The sequence below is a fragment of the Dysidea avara genome, chromosome 2, assembly GCF_963678975.1.
Source record: "Dysidea avara chromosome 2, odDysAvar1.4, whole genome shotgun sequence".
NCBI classification, from domain to species: Eukaryota; Metazoa; Porifera; class Demospongiae; order Dictyoceratida; family Dysideidae; genus Dysidea; species Dysidea avara.
In genome coordinates, this window is record NC_089273.1 from 24390801 (window position 1) to 24414685 (window position 23885).

Here is a 23885-nt window from a genome sequence, read left to right on the forward strand (position 1 = left end):
CAAGTAGAGGTGTACCAACCATCTGGTAGCCTTACTGAGCTCTTACATGTACATGTAGCACATGTTGCTGTCAGACCTTCAGTGCTGGTCACTGTAAAGGGTTAATAATAATAATAAAATCTATTTTAATGTAAACTTTTTCACAAATCCACACGTGTATGGACACATAGTTTACATAATGAAACTGAACAGATATACTCTAATAGAACACACACTAGTATAGCAACAAAATGCTCTGATTGAAGGTTCAATTTGTAATCTACCATATATCCGGAAATTTTTGAGGGTCAAAACTTTTGTGAATTTCATGAGTAAGTATAGCTTTATAAAAATATAATTGTAAAATATTTTAGGTTTATACAGTCAGCTATTACCTTACCAAAACTGTTTTCCTGACTTTCATGAGTTAAAAAAAACGTGAAAATCCAGTTTCGTGAAAGTTTCATCCCTAAAAAATTTCCCACTATCCCAGAAAATTATTATTCTTAAAACTGTGAGAAAAAAAACATGCAGCAATATTAAATTTTCTACACTAGGGACTTGTGAGAATTAAGGAACTGTTTTGATGATGTTCCAATAGCTAGTACAGAAAATTGTCTCCAGGTTGCATGGTGCTTATTGATTAAGAGTCTAATATTCTGCAACTATTGAGGATTGAACCTGTAATAATGAAATCAACTCTTGCCTTAAATGATGTGTATTGCATGATCAATGTGCATCAGAGAATACATGCTAATTCGAATTATCAACCAAACCTAGTATGTACGTACTAACAAAGCAGTTGGAAAAACCGTGACTGATATTTTAATTTTATTAGCTATGACAAGAATTAATAATAGAGGATTAAGTCTCGGCTATAATGCATGTATGCTGTTTTATATCTACTTTCCAAGTTTTTCTTCTATAATAGCAGATGGTATACATACATACATACAAAGAGGCAGAGCCTGTACTAGGTGATTGATAGTATCAATAAGCTGCAGAATAGCCACAACATGTGTTGCACGCACAGTTTAACAATGCCTAACTCTTTAAAGGAACATTTTGTTCATGCATATCTTCAACTGGCAGTTAGGAAAACACTCCAACCCTTCACCACCCCACTATATACAAGAAAACCTGGATATGTCCTCAAGGCTTATACGGCCCTGAAACTATAATAGGATTAGTAATCAACTATTAGGAGGCACACCCATCCTTTGGATGATATGGCTTCTGCATTGATATACTGTACACCTAAGTATTTGTTAAAGACTCTAGCAGATACAGTATAGTGTGCCAACATGCATTCACCAACATGAACAGTACTACGAAGTAGCCAACTACATCAGTTCTCTTTACCATCACATATAGCTATAGTGTCTCAATGTGATCACTGCCAAACTGCATACACACAGTACCTTAATTTCAATTGGCTATTCAACGCTATGTAAGTATGATTTCTAATTTAATTAGTATACTTGGTATAAATTCACCAGATGCATGCAGAGTAAACAGACGATCACATTCACAGTTTCCCTAAGCCAAGCCATTTACATAGAATTACATTCCCATAGGCAAACTTCAGGTGTGTAACATTATAATTACCCAAATGTTGGCCTTACCTCACATGCTTAAGGTCAGTCACCAGGACCCAATGAAGGTGTCCACCATGTTTAGGCCAAAGTATGAAGGAACTGTGCTTGAGATGATTGACCCATCAGACTGCCTCCAAGAAAGGACTATTATAAATGAATGGAATGCCGATTCCATTGGAAGGGAATGGTGAAATGGAATACTGGATCTAGAATTAACAGGCAGAAATACCTAGGTTTGATGTTAAACATTCATGTTACTGCTTTTCAACATACTATCACAGAGAGGTACATAGAATTCTCCATGCATACCCAATGCTTGAAATAAGCAGACAAAAATGCTAGGACATAGCACTTGATCAGAAATTTATAAAACTTGTTCAGACATTGAATACTTTTACCATGAAAAATTATTATATTAAGTCTGTCTGAGTAAAGTTTATACCAATTTTGGTTGGGCATGATGTCCGACCAAAATAGAACATGTTCGAAAGAACACTGCAACTAGCGCTATACCACCGGAAACACCTCCTCCATGCTCTGTCCACTTTCAACTACTACACTCTTGCAATACCCTTGGCTGTCTCCAAGCCACATTCAGTGCAAACTGAATTTTAATCCAGTTTACATCTTCACACTGATGACATTTCTGACTCAGGCACTACTTCAAAATGGACATATCAATCTGTATTAGTTGCTTGTGTAGCCAAGCATAGCATTAAAGGTAGCCATGGTGGATTTATTTAGTTCATGCCGAGTTCGTGTTAGAGAAAATGAACTGTGCCAGTGTGTACAGCATTTTGGATATGTGATATGCCGGCATTTATACCATTACAGTATGTTCCATTCTATTTCTATGATTCAGTGGTGATTCATAACGAACCTTCAACAAGTATGCAAAGGGGCACTGAATCACTATGGTAAATATGAGAGCGTTACAAATATGTTACACCAACTAGACTGGCCCACTCTCTACTGTAAGAAGAAACCAGCTAAAATTAATGATGTGTAAAATAATTAATGGTCTTGTGTATGTGCAGCATAGCTTACCCCTAACATATTCAAACTTACACAGTACCCTCCGTGGTCACTCTTACAAGCTTTCTCAGCCAGCAATCAGAGTTGACGCCTACAAATTCTCATTTTTTCCATCAACTATTACTACGTGGAACAGTTTACTATCATTGGTGGTTAAAGCTGAATCTTTTAATCAATTTAAGAACAACATTGTAAATTTGTACATATAATACTCAATCTGAGTTCTGTACTTAACACAATATAATAATAATAAACCATTTCATCCTACTCGAGATCCTACTCGACCCGTCACTAAATTGCCTGCGACTATGACTTTACTGATCAGCAATGTACACGCTCAATAATCCGAGTGCGTTGTCAGTAACTTGTCCTCGAGCTAGTCACTTATCTGCTCATCACTCCCACCATTACCCCCGCACGCCCTTTATGTGGTGCGCGTTAGATCAAATAGCAAACCAAGGTGGCGGCACACGTGTCTGAACTCTGAAGTGTTACTCGGAAGTGTTGCTGGTCGTTAGAAGTGTTGCTGGCCGTTAGAAGGTCGATTACGATGGCAACCAAGAAGCAGCTTCAGCGGCTAAAAGTCGCTGAGCTAAGGAGCCAATTGGAATCTTTAGGATTGTCCACAGACGGTACGTTAGTTATACGTTTTGATCGAGTTGTATGTAGCCTAACGTTTAACGCTAGTTTCGCTTACAATGTAATAGAAAGTGAAAGAACCAGTTTTGTAGGGTTTTAAACAGTTAACGGTAATATTTAAATGTGATGTTTTATTTAATGCCCACTCAGTCATGGAAACCGAACTCTTAGTGTGTTTATAGATTTGGTATACACAGGCTACACAAACACATTATTTGTAGACAAGTTTGGTTGCCATTTGATTTTGTCGGTTGTGCATAATTGAGGGGAATGGGTATGCAACTGGCTAAGGTTGGTATGCAAGCTGTTGACTTTTACTAGAAATACTGTTCTGACCATTTGCATAGATTCCATTTTTTTGCTGTGCTTTTATAGGCTATGTACTTGCTGTTTTCACTGCCATGAGAAAACAGCTTGACTAGTCAACTTTGTTTGTTGACCTTTGTTTTGGCTGTTCTCATATTATATTGACACCTCCTTGTTTACAGATACAGTAAGCTTGTAATCAACCAATCTTGGCATTTTTGTTCTACACCGCTGTAAGAAATGCATCGCATTTGCAAGAATTTAAAGTACTCTTAATACTTGTATTGATGTGATAGGCTAGCTAGGATAAGTCATGATAAAATGCGACTGTTTTGCACAATACAGTAAAGCTTGAGCGTCTCACGTGTTACATCAACTTGCAGTAATTTTATGGGATATGTAAGAATATTCACTATATTATATGTACTGTAATGGTACATCTCGTGTATGTTATGTACTGTATTTCCTCTTCTAAAAGCTTGGATTTTGTTTCTTTCCCAGCATTTTTGACCCAGCCTGTAAATGAATAGGACCTTATTTGAGGTGGATGTTTATTTTAGATAGGTAGAGGACCCATGTTCAATTGAATTCGAGCCATCGTTGTAGTACAAGCATAGGCAACCTTTATACACTGTGTTGACTACAAAAACAAGTGTAGTGAAGGCCTAAAATGACAGTTGTATGATAGACATCTGCGTGCATACAGACTGTTCACATGATCACTTGTAGCATCTTTCGTCTCAGATGGCACTAACAAGTTTGAAGAGAGATCAGCAGCAAAAGATAGAATTGTAATAGCCCAGGAATTTATTTTCCAGATGTGCTGGGCCCCTCATGCTTATATATAATCGAGACAGATGTTTATTCAATTGTGGCTATTATATAATTAGAAAATAAGGTATTTACTTAAGCACTTGCTAACAGTTTAAATTAGTACTACCATTTTATGTGTTGACAATACTTGTGTATCTGCAGGTATCAAGGAGGTATTGATTAAAAGAATATTGCAACATCAGAAAGTGAGTATTGTATCTTAGAGTACAGTACAACTATCATGCATGACTGTGCGTCCATGCACACACACAGACTACACAAACGTATGTAACATATGTGTGCGTACCAGAGTCTGCATGTATTTGCACTACACGGGCACGTGACCACGCGCGCGCGCGCAAACCACACACACACATAGAGGAGGCTATCACCGACTACTTGCATTTATTACAGGAAGAGGAGGAACAAAATCAACAACAACCAGAAGAGGAGCTACAGCAAGAACAGGAGCAGGAGGAGGCACCAGAGATTGATGTTGAAGTGAGTACTTAAAGTTATAACCTGCGAGTATGTTGTATATACCTGATGTTTTATTAGCTCCTGTTTTCATGGGGTAGTGTTAGCTGCATGGATGCCTGAAGTAGCACTTGTTTTAATAGGTCTACAGGCTGGTGTTTAAGGTTCACCATCAAACCATTGACACAACTTTCCTGAATATAGACCAACACCTTTAGCCCTCCTGCGGGCAAGTTGAAAAGAACTTGGAAGCCACTATCATGCGTACATAAGTTATTTTAGTGTTGGTCGATAATCTGTATTTATTGAATGTCTCTATCACTGGTGTAGGAAATCATGATGTACAGTGTGGTGTATGTATTGGTAGATCCACATATTGTAGACATAATAGTTGCATACATAATCAATGTAGTGACGGTAATAGTCATCTATGTGCGTGTATAACTGTAGTATGTCTACACGTATATGCACCTACATTTATGCACAAACTTGTATACCAGTTCATACTTACAATTACAAGATTAACATGCACACTTGTAATCGATTGATGTACTGTTTTATCACAGCAACAGAAATTGGAGCAACAACAACTGGAACAGCAAGACCAATTAGAACAAGAACAGTTAGAACAACAACGATTAGAGCAAGAACGCTTGGAGCAACAACGATTAGAGCAAGAACGCTTGGAGCAACAACAACTAGAGGAAGAACGCTTGAAGCAACAACGACTAGAGCAAGAACACTTGGAGCAACAACGACTGGAGCAACAACGATTAGAGCAAGAACGCTTGGAGCAACAACAACTGGAGCAAGAACGCTTGGAGCAACAACGATTAGAGCAACAACGCTTGGAGCAAGAACAACTGGAGCAAGAACGTTTAGAGAAGCAACAACTTGAACAAGAAAGGCTCGAGCAGGAGAGAATTGAGAAGCAACGACTAGAGCAAGAGAGACTTGAGAAGGAAAGACTCGAGCAGGAACGAATTGAGAAGGAAAGACTTGAGCAGGAGAGAATTGAAAAGCAACGACTTGAGCAGGAACGAATTGAGAGGGAAAGACTTGAGCAGGATAGACTTGAGAAGCAACGACTTGAACAGGAACGAATTGAGAAGCAACGACTTGAGCAGGAACGAATTGAGAAACAGCGACTTGAGCAGGAACAAATTGAGAAGCAAAGACTTGAGCAGGAGAGAATTGAGAAGCAACGACTCGAGCAAGAGAGACTTGAGAAGCAACGTCTTGAACAAGAGAGAATTGAGCGGCATCATCTTGAGCAAGAGAGAATTGAGAAGCAACGCCTTGAGCAAGAGAGAACTGAGAAACAACGTATTGAGCAAGAGAGAATTGAGAAGCAACGCCTTGAGCAAGAGAGACTTGAGAAACAACAACTTGAGCAGGAGAGAATAGAAAAACAACGACTCGAGCAAGTGAGAATTGAAAAACAACGACTCGAGCAGGAGAGGCTTGAGAAGCAAAGACTTGAGCAGGAGCGAATCGAAAAGCAGAAACTTGAACAGCAAAGAATTGAGAAGCAACGGCTAGAGAAGGAACGAAGTGAGAGGCAACGACGTGAACAGGAAAGGTTTGAGAAAGAGCGGCTGGAAAGACAAAGGCAACTAGAGAAGCAGCAGGTGACGTTAGTTAAAGTGAGTACATTTTGTGTTAGTAAACCAAAAGTTGATGCAAGTAATTCTATACAGACACCTCTCTGTACAGTAGCTTTACATTGTCTGTATAGCGCATTATGTTACTAAATGTTATAATGTTCCGCAGCAAGAACAACCAGAGCCATCAAATGATGATACTCCAATGGAAGTGGTTAGTATTGTACTACATCAAATGTGTGTTTATTATTATTTTGTACTGGTGTAGACTAAGAACAAGAAGAAGAAAAAGAAGAAGAGAAGGAAACACTTCCAGACACCTGAAGTGGACAGGGTTAGTAGTGTAGTGTGTGTTGTTTGGTTGGTCAGTATAAACAAGTAAATGGTAGTAATGCCACCTTGTGCATGTGTGCTACTCATGTGTTAAGTGTGTGTGTGAAGTGGCCTTAAAAGACATATACAGCCATGCAGTTATTCCTGATAGGTAAATTCCTTATAGTACGTACCAGGAGCTCATCGAGTCCGTAGGACGAGGGAGCATGTAACTCCGCATACTCACAACGTAAACAGCAAAATTCAAACATGGCGGACTTTTCTTAACATAGTATATTCCTTATATAGTAAAGGTTGTATCGTAGGGTAAAGAATTACGTAATAATCATGCCACAAATATGCAGCGCCTGGATTAATTCGTGAAAGAAAGGAATGGCAAGGAAGGAAACGTCGAGGAAAAGGCTTAACTAACGGAGTGAAATAGTGACAAGATGTTTTGGAGACTGCTAGGAAACATTCTTGCTTACCGCGTAGTGTAAGTGGGCCGGCTATCAGTCCACGGCGGCAGCACAGATTATCTGCAGTAAACACTGACGGAATCAAGTTTCATCGCTCACTGCTGGAGCAAGAAGACTACAGTATAACTATTGTGCCAGTAGTAATAGGTTTAGCGAGCATGCGCGGTATGTGTTTATCCTTATACGGTTATTGTTTAAATTACTATTAATAAATTGCGACGCCATGTTTGAATTTCGCCGTTTACGGAGTTACATGCTCCCTCGTCCTACGGACTCGATGAGCTCCTGTACGTACGTATCTTAAGTTTTGTTGTGGTGCATTATTTGAGGTTTTGTACAAGCATGTTGACTCTGTGTACACCCCCATTATAACATATATGATGCACTTAACATATGCTTAATTTGTTTTTTCCTGCAGAGACCTGCTCCCAGTGCCAATAACAATGTACAAATAGAGTGAGTTTATTGCTTAGTGTGTGTGTGTGTGTGGGCGCGTGCGTGTGTGTGTGGTATTGGTATGTATGTGAATTGTGTGAATAAATACAGTACCGCCCAAGTGGAATGTCGTGCTTACCTGTGCCTTGAGAGTGTGAGGGATTTAAAAAGTTCACTAATTAAAGGGCGTGGCACCCATTTTGCATTTGAGTCTTTATCCCTCTAATTGAAGGATAAAAACTTGCACACAAACAGGATGTCACACCTTTTAATTAGCAAGTTTTTTTAAATCTCGTATTCTCTAGGTGCTGGCGAGTGCAACATTGTACTTGGGCAGTACTGTACTGTTTGAACAGCATATGTGACCGTCTCAGCGGAAACCCGTCTGATTCGCACAAGCATGTGTTTAGAGAAAAACGGAATCTTAAAAAAAAATGGTGAAATTATGTGTGTTGCAAAGAAAATTTTATGCTAGTTTTGATCAAGCCATTACTCAGAGAAGGAAGACTCAAATCAATTAAACCTATACACCATCTTATTTGCCTACTCATGGACAAGTTCAAAAATCTTTGTTTAATTTCTGTAACTCCAATGGTTTGCATGTCACATGCGTTTGTTTATGATGCGGTAGATATAAATGAAATCATTGCCGTTTCTTCAATAAAACTGCATTCATACGCCTATGCGCAAGTAACTGCTGGGCGAAAACTAAACCTTGGTCGATCTGCCAATCCATGGTGAACATTGTAGGCCAAATCCCAATTCTGTAGACGAATCCGAACAATGCAGATAATGCTGAGAAAATAAAAAAAAAGAAATTTGGAAGTTGCGCAAACTCTACGGGTTTTTGTTGAGATGGTCACATTTACATAAGATGGAGGGAAGTGTTGTACAGTGAATACTTGATACTCTTGTCTGTGCTTTATTAGTATACACTTGTAGATACAGTAGTTGCTGTATAGAGCTATTCATGTTGTGTACAAACACACTGGTTTGAATGGGGGGAATTTTGTGATGGCCTGACACTTATGTATGACACATGCGAGTATTGTATTTTTTTATCAACAAATTTTCGTCCTGTGTGTGTAGTTTAGTTTACTTATAAACTGGTCAATAGCAGTGGTTATTGTAACAGTCAGCTTCGTAAAGTATAAGGCTGTTATATATGTGGAAACAGCTACTATTGGCTTTAAATTAGGTCCATTTTTTATGGGTGTACCAAGTAGCCTCCAGCATGTATAAATTTCAATCAGTTCTAGATCTGCTAGCCATGAACAAAATTCTGTATTGTAAAACTCTTTGGATACTGTGACAATATGATGAAAATTTGACGAAACATTGTTCAGATTTAATGCAACCTCGCACTTGCGAAGGCACATTTGCAAGCATGGGACCCCTCAATTGCGAACAATTTTGTGCCATACTGTTCAATGCTCTAGAGTTTTGCATTTGTGAATTGCAAGTTGAGTGATTTGAGCTCACAACACACAACCCAGCCCTTGATCATGTAGTGCCTAACTCATATTCCTACTGTACACACTGTGGAGGTATAACTAGACAGGTAATATAATTTGGGTACTTACTCCTGTTAATCCTTGTACGTATTCGTCTGTTTTGAAACTAGAATACCACCTGTAGCAAAAGTACAAGGGTTTAATTTTAGTTCATATAGAATACAGCTACATACTTGTTCAAGTGTTTGATCGGGTACTAGTTTATTGAATGCCACATGAGTGTTCAACAAAAAAAATCTAGTGGATTTACAGAGCTTTCAAGGAGAAACCCGCACTCGTGTGACATATCTGTACCCCTTTGGTTGATATTATAGTGTGATAACCAAAACCCACAATCAATTGTGTAACATGTGATTATAAAATTAAGGGGGCTAAGATCCTTTTTGACAGCCCAGTAATTGGAGAAGATTTCAATAATTTTTGCAAGGCCATTTTAAAGGCCTAGAATGTATACCCTTTAGTGCATGTGGCCACCCAGTGTACGGGCGTGTCACACTGGCTGGAACACAGGCCCATAGTTCCATAATATTGGATAGCTGATATCTTCTGTTGTAAGAATATCAAAGCATTGCAATGTTATCTCAAGTATTCTAGTCTGCTATAGACTAAATACCCTGTTAATAAATGTACATGTATTATGAACTCTTGCCACTACCAACATGTTACCAGAGTGTGATTGTCACAGGGTCTACAAGAAACACGGTAGGTAAATATGCATACTGTATTTACCTGAATTTTCTAATAAATAACTGACTGACTGACTGTTGCCTCCAGCCAAGCATGTTGAGATCAGTTTGGCCAGAAACGTTCCTATTTGCCAACCGCAGCAGCTACAATGCATGCATCTGTCCTCCTTTGTTTCCCATTTCTTCTCCATTGGTATTGATTCAATGTGGCTTCAGTAGCTACTTGTATAACCTATCATGAGAACCATCCGTAGTTTCCATGGTGGCTGGATTAATTGCAGAATGCAGAGACTCTTCTCGTACTGTTCTACATCTTTGTGTGTAACACTGCATGTGTGTAACTGGTGGAACATTGAGGCAGAACGGCTTTTCAGTCATTAATACAGTAATAGGGGCACGTGTTCAGTTTCCGTAGTCATTGGATTTATCGTAGAGGTGCTTCTTGTGCTTTTCCTCATTTATAATTTGAGAGAGAAATTTGAAATTTTAGGGATAATAGAAATAAAAAGCAAGTCATATACTGGTGAACATTTAATCCCTATTCCTATTCCTATTCCAACAATGGCTACACTATAGGTAACTTGTACGATTGCATCACACATTATGGGACACACCCATTTATGGTATCACGTAAAATAAAACTCCGTAGAAATGTATTGGAAATTATCACAGGCGCACGCTTCCACAGTAGTGTTGCCACGATATATCGATAGTATCGATATAACAAGATGGTAGTATGATATGATATGATATAGCCATCAGTTATATCAATAGTGGCGCCACTTAGTATAATGATGTGGGGGAGGCCAGACATATGGTATTTGGCATTTAACTAAGTTATGTGTTGATTGTGTAGTGTGGTAAACAAGCCAACCCCAAAGTAAACTGGGAGGTTTTAAGGTTTCTGTGTAGTGCCAGCCACTTGTCTCAACTGTAAAGCTGTAGCAAAATGCATTTACAACGTGATAAACAAGAGCAGCTTTTGCTTGTGGTATACATCCAACTTAAATTTCAACTTACAATTGAAGAGTATGTGTATGTTTGTCTTGCAAATGTTACAGTTAGCCGTGATATATGTATATGTTCATATCATGACATAAACCTAGGTGATATATGATATAAAGTTTTTCTATATGTGACTGGGCCTGCAAAAACAGGGCATGTGGACACAAACTACACCCCATCACTCTACAGGTAATAATATCACATTGTTGGAACAGAATATTATATTCTGTAACTTGCATCATAAAGCCAACTGAATGCTTACTAAATGCTCAAAATTGCATTGCCATAACATAATGGTACAAAAAGTTATCAGTGATGAAAGTGTGAAAAGGTAGGCAAAAATCATGTGCCCATATACCCTATTTTCGTAGGCCCAGTCACATATCGTGACAGCACTATTCCACAGCCATGAAAACTACATTCTACTGTATATTTGATAAAATTTCGTATGGTCAGAGCCATGTCATCAGGCTATACTGTGGTGAAAACTGCTCACGAATCGCAGCAGCTGAACTGGACTTGTGGCAGTTGATAGCGGGGGGAAACGGTACTGCAGGGTCAATAAAGACCACTGAAGAAGCTGTACTGTATGTAAAACTAAAGACCAGGGGAGGATGTACGTGCTTTGTACTGGATACTTGTTCCAGTTTTATGCAAGATTAGTAACATTTTAATGCACATTCATAAGAGACAAGACATTAGGCAACTGGGACAAAGATTGGCACTATATTTGAAGTAGCTGACAGTCGTTACGGCCATTGTTCATTGTGTACAGTGCCAAAACACTTCATCAAAAGACGACAGACCACTAGAAGTGATTCAAAATCCCAGCGTGTCACAGCCACGTGTTAAAACTGCCATATGTCCTGTCCTGTTAAAGTGGTTCGCAAGCAGTTTTCACCACAGTTTAGCCTGGTTACTTGGCTCCAACCATACGAAATATACGGTAGAATGTAGTCTTTATGACTCTGGAAGCATGTGCCTGTAATAATTTCTAATACATTTCTAGGGAATTTTATTTTACGTGATACCATAACTGGGCGTGTCCCGTAATGCGTGACGCAATCATGCAAGTTGCCTATTGATAAGCTATATGGAATTAAATTGGGAATTCTATGACTTCACATAATGTATTTCACATAGTGTCTGTATCAACTAGCCACATGAAGCTTATGTCTACATTATGTAAAGTTTCTCTTTGCTTAAATAATTCTGAGAATGGCATACAGTAATACAAAACTGAAGGCAACCTTCTTTGACAAGTTTCATTGTAGCCTTCTTGTAATAACAGTCTTTATACTTGATGTGCCTGTACTGTACAGTTGGCCATGCTTGCAGCTGCTTATGTTATAAATATCACTCTTGATCACCCTCTAATAGTGACCACCCTTGAATAGTAGCCGCACCAATTTTTGGCTACTTACGTAGGTTAATAGTAGTTGTGGTATTTAACCAAACAAATTTACAAATGGAACTATGTAATCACATACTTACGTATAATCTTCTATGGATTGAGTCAGGGTTTTGTAGAAAGGGGACTCATAAACGTGGTCTTGTCTGCTTTGCTCTAAATTGTTTTGGTATGGAAAAGGGAATGTATGATGGTAGCAAATTGACAGTATTGAATTGTGTTACTGTTATTTCTTAACTAAGTGTAATTGTTCTAGCAGCTGCAGCTTGTAAGGGTTTGAAGTTCAAAGTAGATAGGGAAATGACATTGCTGCGAAGTTGTCAGTTACTTGAAGTTCTTTAAAATGTTGCTAGTTTGGTCCCAGCTTAGCTCGCAACCTTAGTCAAGCACTTTGATGAAGTTACAAAATACAGTGTATCGTTGGCAACTTCTGTTGCAAAATATTGAAAGTTCTCTTCAGACACATGGACAAAAGTAGCAAAAGAGCTTCTTCTCCAATCTGTTGTTCGTAAAATACGAGAAAGCCAAAACCCACAATCACTTGTATGATATGTGGTTATAAAATGACTGGAGTGAACTTGTAGACATTCAATTTAGGGTCAGTGTTTTGCCATATTGTGAATAAAGTTCATAGATTTAGGAACTTTTTGCTTGGTTTGTGAACCTGAAATGATCTATGAATTTTCCATGAACATTTAAAAGTATTATGAACTTTTCACTGAGGAATGAAGTACTACACATATAATATAATCACATTAACCTGTACACAATGACTATCAATCACTGTCTGACGCTGATGATTCATAGAGTGTCTGTGATGACATAACTGTCTGGCTCCTGAAGTTGGGGTGAATTGTATACATCCTCCTGAGTCTCTTGCACCGTTCTTCACTTGTGAAATAGCACAGGGATTTTTCAGTTTTAGACGATTTCTTTTATAGCACTCACATCAGAAAATGTTCTCTTAGCATCTACATTGGAATGGGGCAAGCACAATAGGGTCTGCATGAACTTACACAATAAAACACCAGATGGTGGATTTCATGAAACCTTGCTTGGCCTATGGAAAAATGCTTCTGGATCCATATCTTCATAATTGAAAGGCAATGGCACAATTGCTAATTTACGCTACTCATCATCAAGTTGCTGCATTTTACTATCTGGTAAAAAAAATGGGGAATCTTTGTGCTAGAGGGACAAGTGAAGGTACTCAGAATGTTTGGTATTAGGATCAAGCACTTGAAGCATCTCTATTTATCGGATCACCAATAGGAAAATGTTTCTTTATCTGAGTAGCTGCTTCAATATATAATTCTTGCACATGTTTTAGAAAATACTGCATGTCAGGCATTCTGTTCTGGTATTCGCTATTAGGAAGACACAGTGCAATTTTGGTACACATATACATTTTTGTAAGTGGTAACGAGTTTACCTGTGAGGATGGATCAATATTCTGAAGTGGAGTGAGTTTCCAGTAAGATTCCTTTAAGTAACAGCTTAAAAATTCTTTGTAAGTTGCCGCAAAACTGGCATGCAGACAATGAATGGACACTTTTACATTCTGAAACATTAAATTCAGTCCTGTAAACTTTGGAAGCACAAAATCAAGAAACTTAGAATACAACTTCAATATTGGATTCTTCATTAAACACAGATATTTTTAGTGATGAGCAGGTTATCCCTCTGTGTAGCCATTTGAAAGTATTGCAACAGAGCGTCCCATTGCTCAATCAATCTTGAAACTCAAGAATGTAGAGATAGCCAGCGTGTTTGGCTAGCACATAAAAGTCTATGAGGTTCAGTGTCTGTAAAATACTGAAAATCCTTTAAATCTGCCTGCTGTTTTGTACTATGGCAAAAGTAGTTGTATACAGTGCCTGAAATTACTTTTTTGAAATGTTCTGACAAAGTGTCTGAACAAACCCAAAACTGTTCAGACATTCTTATATTTGGTCTGACATAATCAGTTGAGTTCAAGTACAAGTAATAAAAAAAATATACAGTTGAGTTGCGTTTGGAAACAGAGTAAAGTTAAAACAGTAAACCACATACACAAATGAAAAAAATTGTATAATTACAATACCCAATCATCCCAGTCTTCAAGCAGAAACTTCTCTTGTTGAAGTTCATCATCCTCTTCTTCATCACCATAATATTCAACCTCTTCAGCATCGCTATCATCATCGACAACCACCACATCAGGTGTTGAAATCATTGCTGATGCACTAGATAAATGACAATCTGATGTTGCTTCTTTATGTTTAGAGCTGCAGCGCTTTTTGTAATGTTTACGTGGGCCATGAGAGGGTCTTCTTTGCTTAGCACTGCACCACAAATCTATCGCAGAATCTGGTTTGAAGTCCCAAAGTGGAGATTTATCAATATTTAAAGCTACTAGGTTGCTCAAACTACTTTGGGCAAGGGAACTCCTCTTGTTGGTTTTGATAAGGTTTACTTGAGAAAAAGCTCTTTCCAGCTTACCGTTAGAAGCTGGCAAAGTAAACAATATTTTTGCTAAAAGAAGTGTGTTCTGCCATTCTGAAGAATTGGGGCAATTAAACAATCGCCACCATGCTGATTTGTAGTCCATGGTTGGAAGTGAAATAAACTGAATGGCATACTCAATCATTGACTTGAATTCTTCTCGAATTTCACTGATATCTGCACCTGCAATTTCTAATGGTACTTTGAAGTGCTTGGCCAACCTGTCAACAGCATCCAAGGAGTTTGACTGAGAACCATCATTGTTGTCATCAGCATCCCCATCAGCATCTTCAACATCAACAACATCATTTTGCTCATCTTGTAGTATTTTTTCCCATCCTTGAGTAGCCATCATGACTATCACATCTCAGAATAACTGCATGTCAGACCATTGTAAACGTGTACGTAACTTATTTACTACAAAGTGACAAAATTCCATGTAGTGACTTTCAAAGTAAGATTTTGCTTCAACAAATCTTTTCAATTCTTGCCCTTGGTACAGGTGTTTCCCATCTTCACGAACAACCTTTTTAACGATTGTAGAGTAAACTTCCCATTTGGATATTGGATTTTTCTTAAGTTTGTCTATTTCTTTCACAGTTTTAAGTAGGTATGTAAGTGCGCTAACTATATCTAGCTCATCAGCTTGCATGCTTTTAGAAAATATTGAACATGGTATTAAGATGTCAACAAATACGGCACATCCCAATAAATATTTCGCATCGGTCCATTTTTGTAAATAGCCAATGAACTTGCTGCGATCCACAGACTTGACTGATGAGTCTTCAGACAAAGTACAAAGGTGAGCAGTATATGCTCCAAATTTGGCTATAACCCTTTTCATAGCACTAACTTTATGGCACACCCATCGAGTGCCACAAGCTCGAATTGGCCTGGTTCCTCCCTGATCATCAAATAGGTAAACTTCTTTAAGATCAGAAACAATATTAGCCAATTCTCTATACTTTTTTGGTGATTTTTGGTATAGGTAATACAAACGCAGAAGCATATCATCTACAGCCTTAAAGCAAGGGGTACCTGAAAGGGCATCACTGATAGCTAGTTCGGTTCTATGTGCTAGGCACCACATCCACACAACCCAGGGGAGTTTTCCCTGAACCAATCCACGCAAACCATTAGCAGCAATGTTGGAAGATGCTCCATCAGTAGCAATTCCCACCAAACCACTGCACATTTCTTGTGTGACACATGATATACCTAACAACTGAACCCCTTGCTGAAGAGACTCAAAGAGACCTTCAGCATTTGTGTGAAGTGGTGTATGCATCGACAGGTAAGTCATTCTGGTATGTACAGTGTGGTCATTACTGTTTACATCACACCACATAACAAATACCATTTCATTTTCTGAATTTGATGCATCAGTAGACCCATCCATTAGGAGTGAAAAGAAAGATGAGCTCTGAACTGCTGACTGTACAGATTGCAGTTTTGATTCAGCTATATACTGTACAAATTCCTTTGCTGAATTTTCATTTAAGTATGAGGTACCTAGGTTTACACCGTGTCTTATCTGCAACTCACATAATTTGGGGTACTTCTGGTAGGCGATGTGCTCAGTTGCCACAAAATACGCAATGTCAAACTTCAGTTTTAATTTTTGCTGTTCTTCCTCGGAAATCATACTTAGTGACTGTACAATTGGCATCAATGTAGTAGTATCTCTCCCTCTGCTTTGGGCTTCCTCCAACTGTAGAAGTCTCATGGCATGAAGGTGTTTATCTGATTTAGCATGATCAACTACATTGGTGGTCCGCACGCTCTCTGCTCCTTCAATCCACTTTCCACTGAAATTCTTTTTACAAACAATTCTTTCTTTGTACTTACATACTTTACATTTTAGCTTCTCCACAACTTTTTCACCATTTTCCCAAGATGTATCTGAATCTAGCCAGGCTAAAGTCTTGTACTCACGGTCGTAGTCCATAAGCCATTTTCGAAAGGTGCCAAACTTTACTTTTCAACGCTTTGTGGAAGAGCTGCTGTCACCATCAGAGCTAGTACTGCAAGTTCTCTTAGACATTGATGTACAGTTATCCAATACCCGAAATACGTACCAACAACAGCGCGTAACCCAGGTAGTCACGAATAGTTACACGTGCTTTTGCTCGCCAAACTGCTTTCTGGGCCCATAAATTAGTTTACTGCTTTCAAAGTTCTTCTATTGACTAGCTACCAAAGTCCGGAAAGCACTATGCGTACATGAGGTACACTAGACTTGCTCGCCCCAGCACCCAATGAAGCAGTTTGGCGAGTATAAGTTACCAAACTTACTGAATATCGCTCGGCTCAAAAACTACAGTATACGTATACAGTAACGTATATACTAAAGTGAAACAACTGCTTTGCCACGAGGAGAAATTTTTCGTTCGTAAAATTGGCACATGCTCACATGTGCACACTTTTTTATTTGTCGATCAGTCGGACTGGTGCTAGCAAAGAAGACTTGTTCTCCCATTAATTTCGTCGGTGGATCTCGCTAATTGAAGGGCGTGGCACCCGTTTCGTTCATGAGTATTCATCCCGTTTCGTTTGGGATGAATAGTCGAGAATGAAATGGGTGCCACGCCCTTTTTTTAATCACTCGCACGAGACGACATTGCATTTGAGCGGTATCGTAATTAGTACTGTAAATTAAATACTATACTTGTTGGCAGTGTTCTTATCGCCTTTAATACTGGCTCGGACATTATGTCCGTACAAAATGATACTTGTTCAGACAAATACTAATAATGGTCGGAAATTGTCCGATGTCCGACCGTAATTTCAGGCTCTGTTGTATAGGTCATGTAGTAGATCTTCAACAGTTCTAGGAAGCTTTTCACACGCATGTGAAGCACAGAGATGAGGACTGTGACAGATGCACTTCATAAGATATATACGTGGGATTGTTACCTGTAATCGTGATGCTATGCTATTGTGTTGCCCAAACATCACATTGGTAGTGCCAGCTACAAACCCAATTATATTGTATAAAGGGATTGATTCCTTCTCAAAAGCATTGCAAATAGCTTCAAATAGTGTTTCAGCATCACTATGAGCTAGGTCATATAAGTTGCACTGTACAGTCTGAGTTTCATCATTGTATACTCTTGCAATAATTGTTAGCTGTTTACATGTAGAAACGTCAGTTGTTTCATCTATAATGATTGAAAAAAATGAGTTCAACTTTTCAACCAGTTTCTTATGGAAATATGGTGCTAGAACATTTTTGATAATACAGCTCATTTTTGTTCTCTTACACTTGAATTGTGCTTCTATTTTAGAATCAGGGAAAATGTTTTTGAGGATCCAGTTCAACGCGTACATGCTATACTAAAGTATAACTTAACTGGAAATAGAATAATATCAAAGCTGATATAATTTTGAGGGTATAGGTATGTATGCCTCAGAATAGCATCCATGTTATATAGCTACTTCACTTGAAACTCCATTGTAACTCTTATTGCCAAAGTTGGCTTCCCACTCTCTGGTCTTCTCTATCCCTGAAATAAAACACCGTTATTAAATACGTAGTGTATTTTGCTGATATTTGATAAAAGAAAGAAAAGATACAAGCAAAACTACAGAAAGCAGTGGGAAAAAAATACCCAGTTTTTCAAAGGATGGTTAGAACCGTTTAAGGGCAAAACACAGACAAGTAAAGTATGTAAAAAAGAATTAGCTGCAGTAGTAACTGCATTTAAAAAGTACAGCAAAACACAGTACCAGATTGAGTTAGCTAGTGAGTTGTATGATCCTACTCTAGTTCGAATCGACTCTGTTTTAGTTGATAACAGCATGACCAATATTGTTCGTGATACAGAGCTATGCATGGCTGCATTTTTAACTTAACACAAATTATCATTTAACTTAATTAATGGATCATATGAGTGATCTGTTACCGATTTTGTAATAACTCATAGATGCAATTACAGAAATTCGGCTCATTTGTAGTACTGCTTGACTCGCTAAAAGTATTGTTTCAAAATTTTTCCGTTCAAATGTCTGGCATAATATTTATTGCCAGTCAACGTTTTCACCATACATTTCCTATGGGAGGCCATTAAAGTGTGCAGTGTTTATTAAAGTGTGCAGTGTTTATTACAGCTAGCCCTTTCACGAACTTATAATGGAGCCAAACTGTACGCATCTGTTGTTGACACCTTTGCTGTCACCACTAATCATCTGGTTGGTGAAATTTTAACTCACTTGAGAAAAACTCCACTTTTAATTTTAGCAGGATCCAGCTCAACTTGTACATACTATAGTCAGTTATTAAACGTGAATGTCCTATAGGATGATTAACTGTTCTATTAACGTTTGCTTCAGTTACAATTAGAATCCAAAAAAGTGGGGGGAGGGGGGTGGGCCCTTCCATTTCCACCGCCTATGATTAGTTAAATACCATGACCTATTTATGCTCCCACACCACTACCCCTTGTAACCCCAACACATGCAGTTACCCCAACACAATTGGTTTGTGCCACCACTGGGGGTTGGCTGTCATTTTATCAACAACTGATTAGATGTACCAAAGAAAGTTGTATGAATAAAGATACAGGCCTAGGCTTTTGGAGACTCCCAGTCTGCTTTCTATGCTGTGTTTGATATAACCATCTTAGGCACTCTCTGACTTCCACCTCCCGTGCCTTTTGAAAAGGCGATCTGGCACCTTTGCATTAGCTGCCGCTGTTGCCCCACCTGCTCTTAGACTATGCAGGCCAAATTCACGTGCTGGAAATCCAAGAGCATCAAACTTCCTATTGAAAAGGTCCCTTAAGCAGGTATCACTGATTCTTCCAGCCTCCCTTAATTTCTCACCATTCTTGGTCTTTTGTATTGGCCTAAAGATGTATCTTTGGTCATCCTGTGGGATATTGTTTAAGGTCATGTAATGCTCCAACATAGCTACTGGACATGTACGCGACTTAGTCCTGGCCAGCAACCTTGTCTCAGCTGGTCTGTCTTACTGCCCGTGATGTGTACCTTCATCATCCCCTCTGACATCACACAATCGCATGGTCTGAGTTCCAGTACCTCAGCTGCACACATAAACCCTGCAAAACCCAGCAGGCATGCTGTGGCTAGCTGCAAGTCTGACAGTGAGCCTGACTTCTCTGCGTCATCCACAATGGCTTCCAGCATTTCAACAGTTGCCGGTTCCTTCCTATAACAAAGGATACTGTCGTGGTGGTGCAGTACAAGTTGACTGGATGTGGCCATACGCACCACAACGGAAACATGGCCCCAACACACGGGGTCTAAACTGCCGCTGAGGCATTGGTGGTTGCGAAGCAAACCGCTCCCTTCTACCAAAATCATTGTAAAGATCAAATCTGTAGTCCCGTTGGAGGTGGTCCTGCCTTGACCTCCTAAACTTTCCACCACCACCACCACGTTTAGCACCCTTCTTTGCCTGGGCCCACTCCTGTTCCTTCTGGGCCTCCTTTTCGGACCTGGCAATTTCCTTCTCATCATCGGGCCCATCTGCCAGCGGGTCTGCCATGTAGTGTTTCATGGTCGCCCAGCTCAAATCAGAGCGGTCGGCTATCTTAATATGCTTTTGCCTGGTGGTAAGGGCCTTCGTACCTTCATCAAGACTCATCTCCGCTCTCTTTACAGCCTCCTTTGTCTCCACGTCCGCAGGCTTGACCTTGGCAAGCTGGGACTTGGCATTGTCGATGGCGTTCTTGATGCCACAGTTAAAGTTAAATTGGTGCTCATTTCCTTTCCTCTTAAACTTGTAGGTGGATGAGCCGATTCTCTTCAAAAACTGCCGTACGGTTTTCTCCTGGGTTGCGTTCAACTCTCGCTTGAACTCATTCAGGGATGACGAGAACTTCTACTCCAGCTCCTTCTTAGTGTCGCGGAATTCCGCCATCATCGTGTCAAGCTTATCCTCCATATCTCAAACGATTAGTCGATGATAAGATTTCGGGAATGACAAATTCAGCCAACCTCCTTACGTCGTACACGTGGCATAGATTGAATTATTGCACACTACACAACACTTATACACTTCTTGCGTCACGTGATGACGTGTCACAATACCATAACCCCATTTATGTGGGAGCTTATTTTCCTGCTCTTTCACTACGTTCAGACACTAGAAAATACACTTTCTTGTATAAGACCGTAAAAGTCTGATATACCAACCTTTGGCTTTTTTGATGGCCCAGGAAGGATTTGACTATCGTCACTTTCTATTTCATCATCATCACTGGTATAATCTTCTTCACTATCTAAGTTATAACATGCACCAAATGCTGCCATGTTCACTCGTCACGTGAGAGTAGTAAACAGTGGAGTCACGTGATTGCATTTTGAATAATGGAGTGAACTTGTTGGATATCAATTTGGCATGGAAAGTGTACAGTAATCAATCATTTCTACCACAAGACTATTAATTAATAACCCCCTCACCACCAAATTTGTAGAGGCCTCCAATCTACTGCTTCTAAACTGCTATAACTTACACACCATACCATATAATCCTATAAAACTATATACCAAATTACTCGCTATAAAACAAGGAATTCGATTATCAAGTTGTTGTTTACACAAGAGCAACCACAAAGCCATTATATAACTTCGAAGTGCAAAAATCGATTAAAGTGAAACCAAACGTAAATTTTCACTACTTTACAGGCTAGCACTGTTTATAATAATACAATAAACATCGCTAACCTGTTTACAGTTGAAGCGATGATCACCAAGTCCAATTTTCCAGCATTTGAGCAAATGCACATGAACATAGAGACACGAGGTCACTGTTTCGACATGTAAAAAAATAGCAGCACGCCAGCCACTCCAACCTATATAATCCTTCTCCTTATTTTATAGTAGTGCCATTATCATATTGAAGAATCATTTACAATGCTTGTTATCAACATTCCAAAAGTACACAATTGCATCATTTAACCGCGTAATAGTGCACGAGAGAATTAGAGAAAACCATCTGGCAACATTGTTTAGGGTGTCCAGGAAGGAAATTAAATTTTGCAAGGCGATTTCAAAGCCTAGATGGTGAACAATTTAATCTGTATGAAACTTGTATCTTCACACTGTGTCAAAATGCTGTACATAGTTACAATGAGCTACAAGGGATTTGTGGATGCCATATTTGACTAGTTAATAGCCGTGGCAACTATGTGAAGGTGGCTACTATCCGAGGGCAGCTACTATGGGCTTGTGTAGCAGTCCGTTGTGTTCATACAGATTCACGAGAGACTGACCTTGTGTTTAATATACATATATTATTCATTTCAACTTCTCTCAAAAATGCTATTTTCCCGGCTTAAAACAACTCCTTTGTCCGGTTTCTGCTCAAACATGTCTTATCAACACTTTGAATCGGTATATTCAGATGCAAGCCACGGATCTTATGCAAGGGCAGCTCTTATGACTATAATTCTAAGCTGTGGAGCGGTTACTATCTGGGAGCGGGTATTATACGAGCAGCTACTATTAACCAGTCAAATATGCTATATACATCCTGGTCACTCAAGCCTGTCATCAGCCAATACCAGGCAGTTGTGGTGTAAGTGATATGTACTACTTGGGACGTGCTCACTGATAGGTCAAAGAACTAATGAGTACTCATCCCATTTGTTTTATGAACTAGTATGATTATCAGTCTTGCATGAGCTAATAGCTCAAATGATGTCATTCATACGTCATTATGCTTCAACACACAATGTTAGTGGAGTGGTGATTCTATGCATATTCTGTTATGCATGGTGTACATATCCATATGTACTTACTTGTTTTCATCACTTCATTTCTAGATACATTCAAGAAGATATTCTGCACCCCACTGACTCCTTCTACCATCACTTTAGCAAAGTGTTTGAAACTTTCAAGGTTACTAAATGATGAACTGCTTTGTGTTTATGGACAAATGTTTGATGTGTATACATGTCCTGTAGATTACTGAAGCTCCAAAAAAGGAACGGGGATCAGGAAGTCATTCTACTAAGAGTAGTAGTGAGGTATGTGTTTGTGTCTAATATCCTTTCATATGGTCACTTTAAACCAGGTTGAACCCACATTCAACCCGGGTTAACGTGTTCATATGATCACTTTAACCAGGTTGAACCCAGGTTGAACCTCAAAGTCATAACTAGTGCTCTGCGATATATCGGTAATACCGTTTATCATGATAAATTATCATAACCATTTATCATATCGTGACAGCGTTTGATAACCGATATATCGAAATACCGGTTTATTGATGAATACTGGCATAGGATTGCTTTTAACCCAGCCTTTGGTGTTTAATTATCCAATTTGTTGCTGGTTTAGCAGACACACCCTAAACAAAACCTTGAGGTTGTCACATTACAACACATGCTTACTTGTACTGAACTGTATACTTTTTGGTTTTTGGGGATGATACTGCTTCATACTAGGCCCAAGAAATGATGTAATTGTTACAATGACAAGTTAACTATATACCGATATACCGTGATATTTTCCTGTTACTAATACCGTGTATTCAAATTTCAATACCGCCAAGCTCTAGTCATAACTGAGTTCAACCCTACAAAGCAGTAGGGTTGAACTGAGGTTTAGCTCAGTTTATGGCTTCAAAAGCAAGTTGCAGTTTTTAATGAATACATAAAATGCAGAGAGGACAATTATCACTCAATGAATACCATCATGTAATGATTGCTTGTGAACAGAAACTGGGTTGAACCTGGGTTGAATGTGGGTTATTCAACCTGGGTTGAACCCACTTTGGGTGGCCATATGAAAAGGGTGTTACATAACAGGGAGAGTTCAGGTGGGAGTTTAGTTATCCAGACCTTCCATTTGTTTCAGTGTACAGCCTTCTGTGACCTACCCCAGGAAGATTTACCTGTACTCACTGAATAGTGCACAGGTGTCCCAGTGTTTTGAACGTGTACAAAATAGCTGTGTGTTGTGTGTGTGTGTGTGTGTGTGTGTGTGTGTGTGTGTGTGTGTGTGTGTGTGTGTGTTGAATTGATTATTCTTACTAATCCCATGGTGTCTAGGGAAGCAAGAGAATATTGAAAGATGATGATGATGATGACTCTTCTGATGAGGAAGAAAAGGTGTGTCTGTTTGTGTGTATGTGTGCAC

The 23885-nt window shown here is 39.0% G+C and overlaps 1 protein-coding gene across 1 annotated transcript in view; it reads left to right on the forward strand.

Moving 5' to 3' along the window:
- Positions 1-3038: 3038 nt before the first annotated feature.
- LOC136246912 (splicing factor 3B subunit 2-like) overlaps positions 3039-23885 on the forward strand; it is a 34894-nt gene continuing 14047 nt past the window's right edge. Inside the window, exons 1-10 of the mRNA XM_066038507.1 lie at positions 3039-3244; positions 4533-4576; positions 4785-4871; positions 5414-6493; positions 6621-6665; positions 6720-6785; positions 7661-7698; positions 22568-22643; positions 22709-22771; positions 23798-23857. Coding sequence (XP_065894579.1) covers positions 3163-3244; positions 4533-4576; positions 4785-4871; positions 5414-6493; positions 6621-6665; positions 6720-6785; positions 7661-7698; positions 22568-22643; positions 22709-22771; positions 23798-23857 — 1641 coding nt within the window. The 5' untranslated portion in view covers positions 3039-3162. The remainder of the gene's footprint in view (positions 3245-4532; positions 4577-4784; positions 4872-5413; positions 6494-6620; positions 6666-6719; positions 6786-7660; positions 7699-22567; positions 22644-22708; positions 22772-23797; positions 23858-23885) is intronic.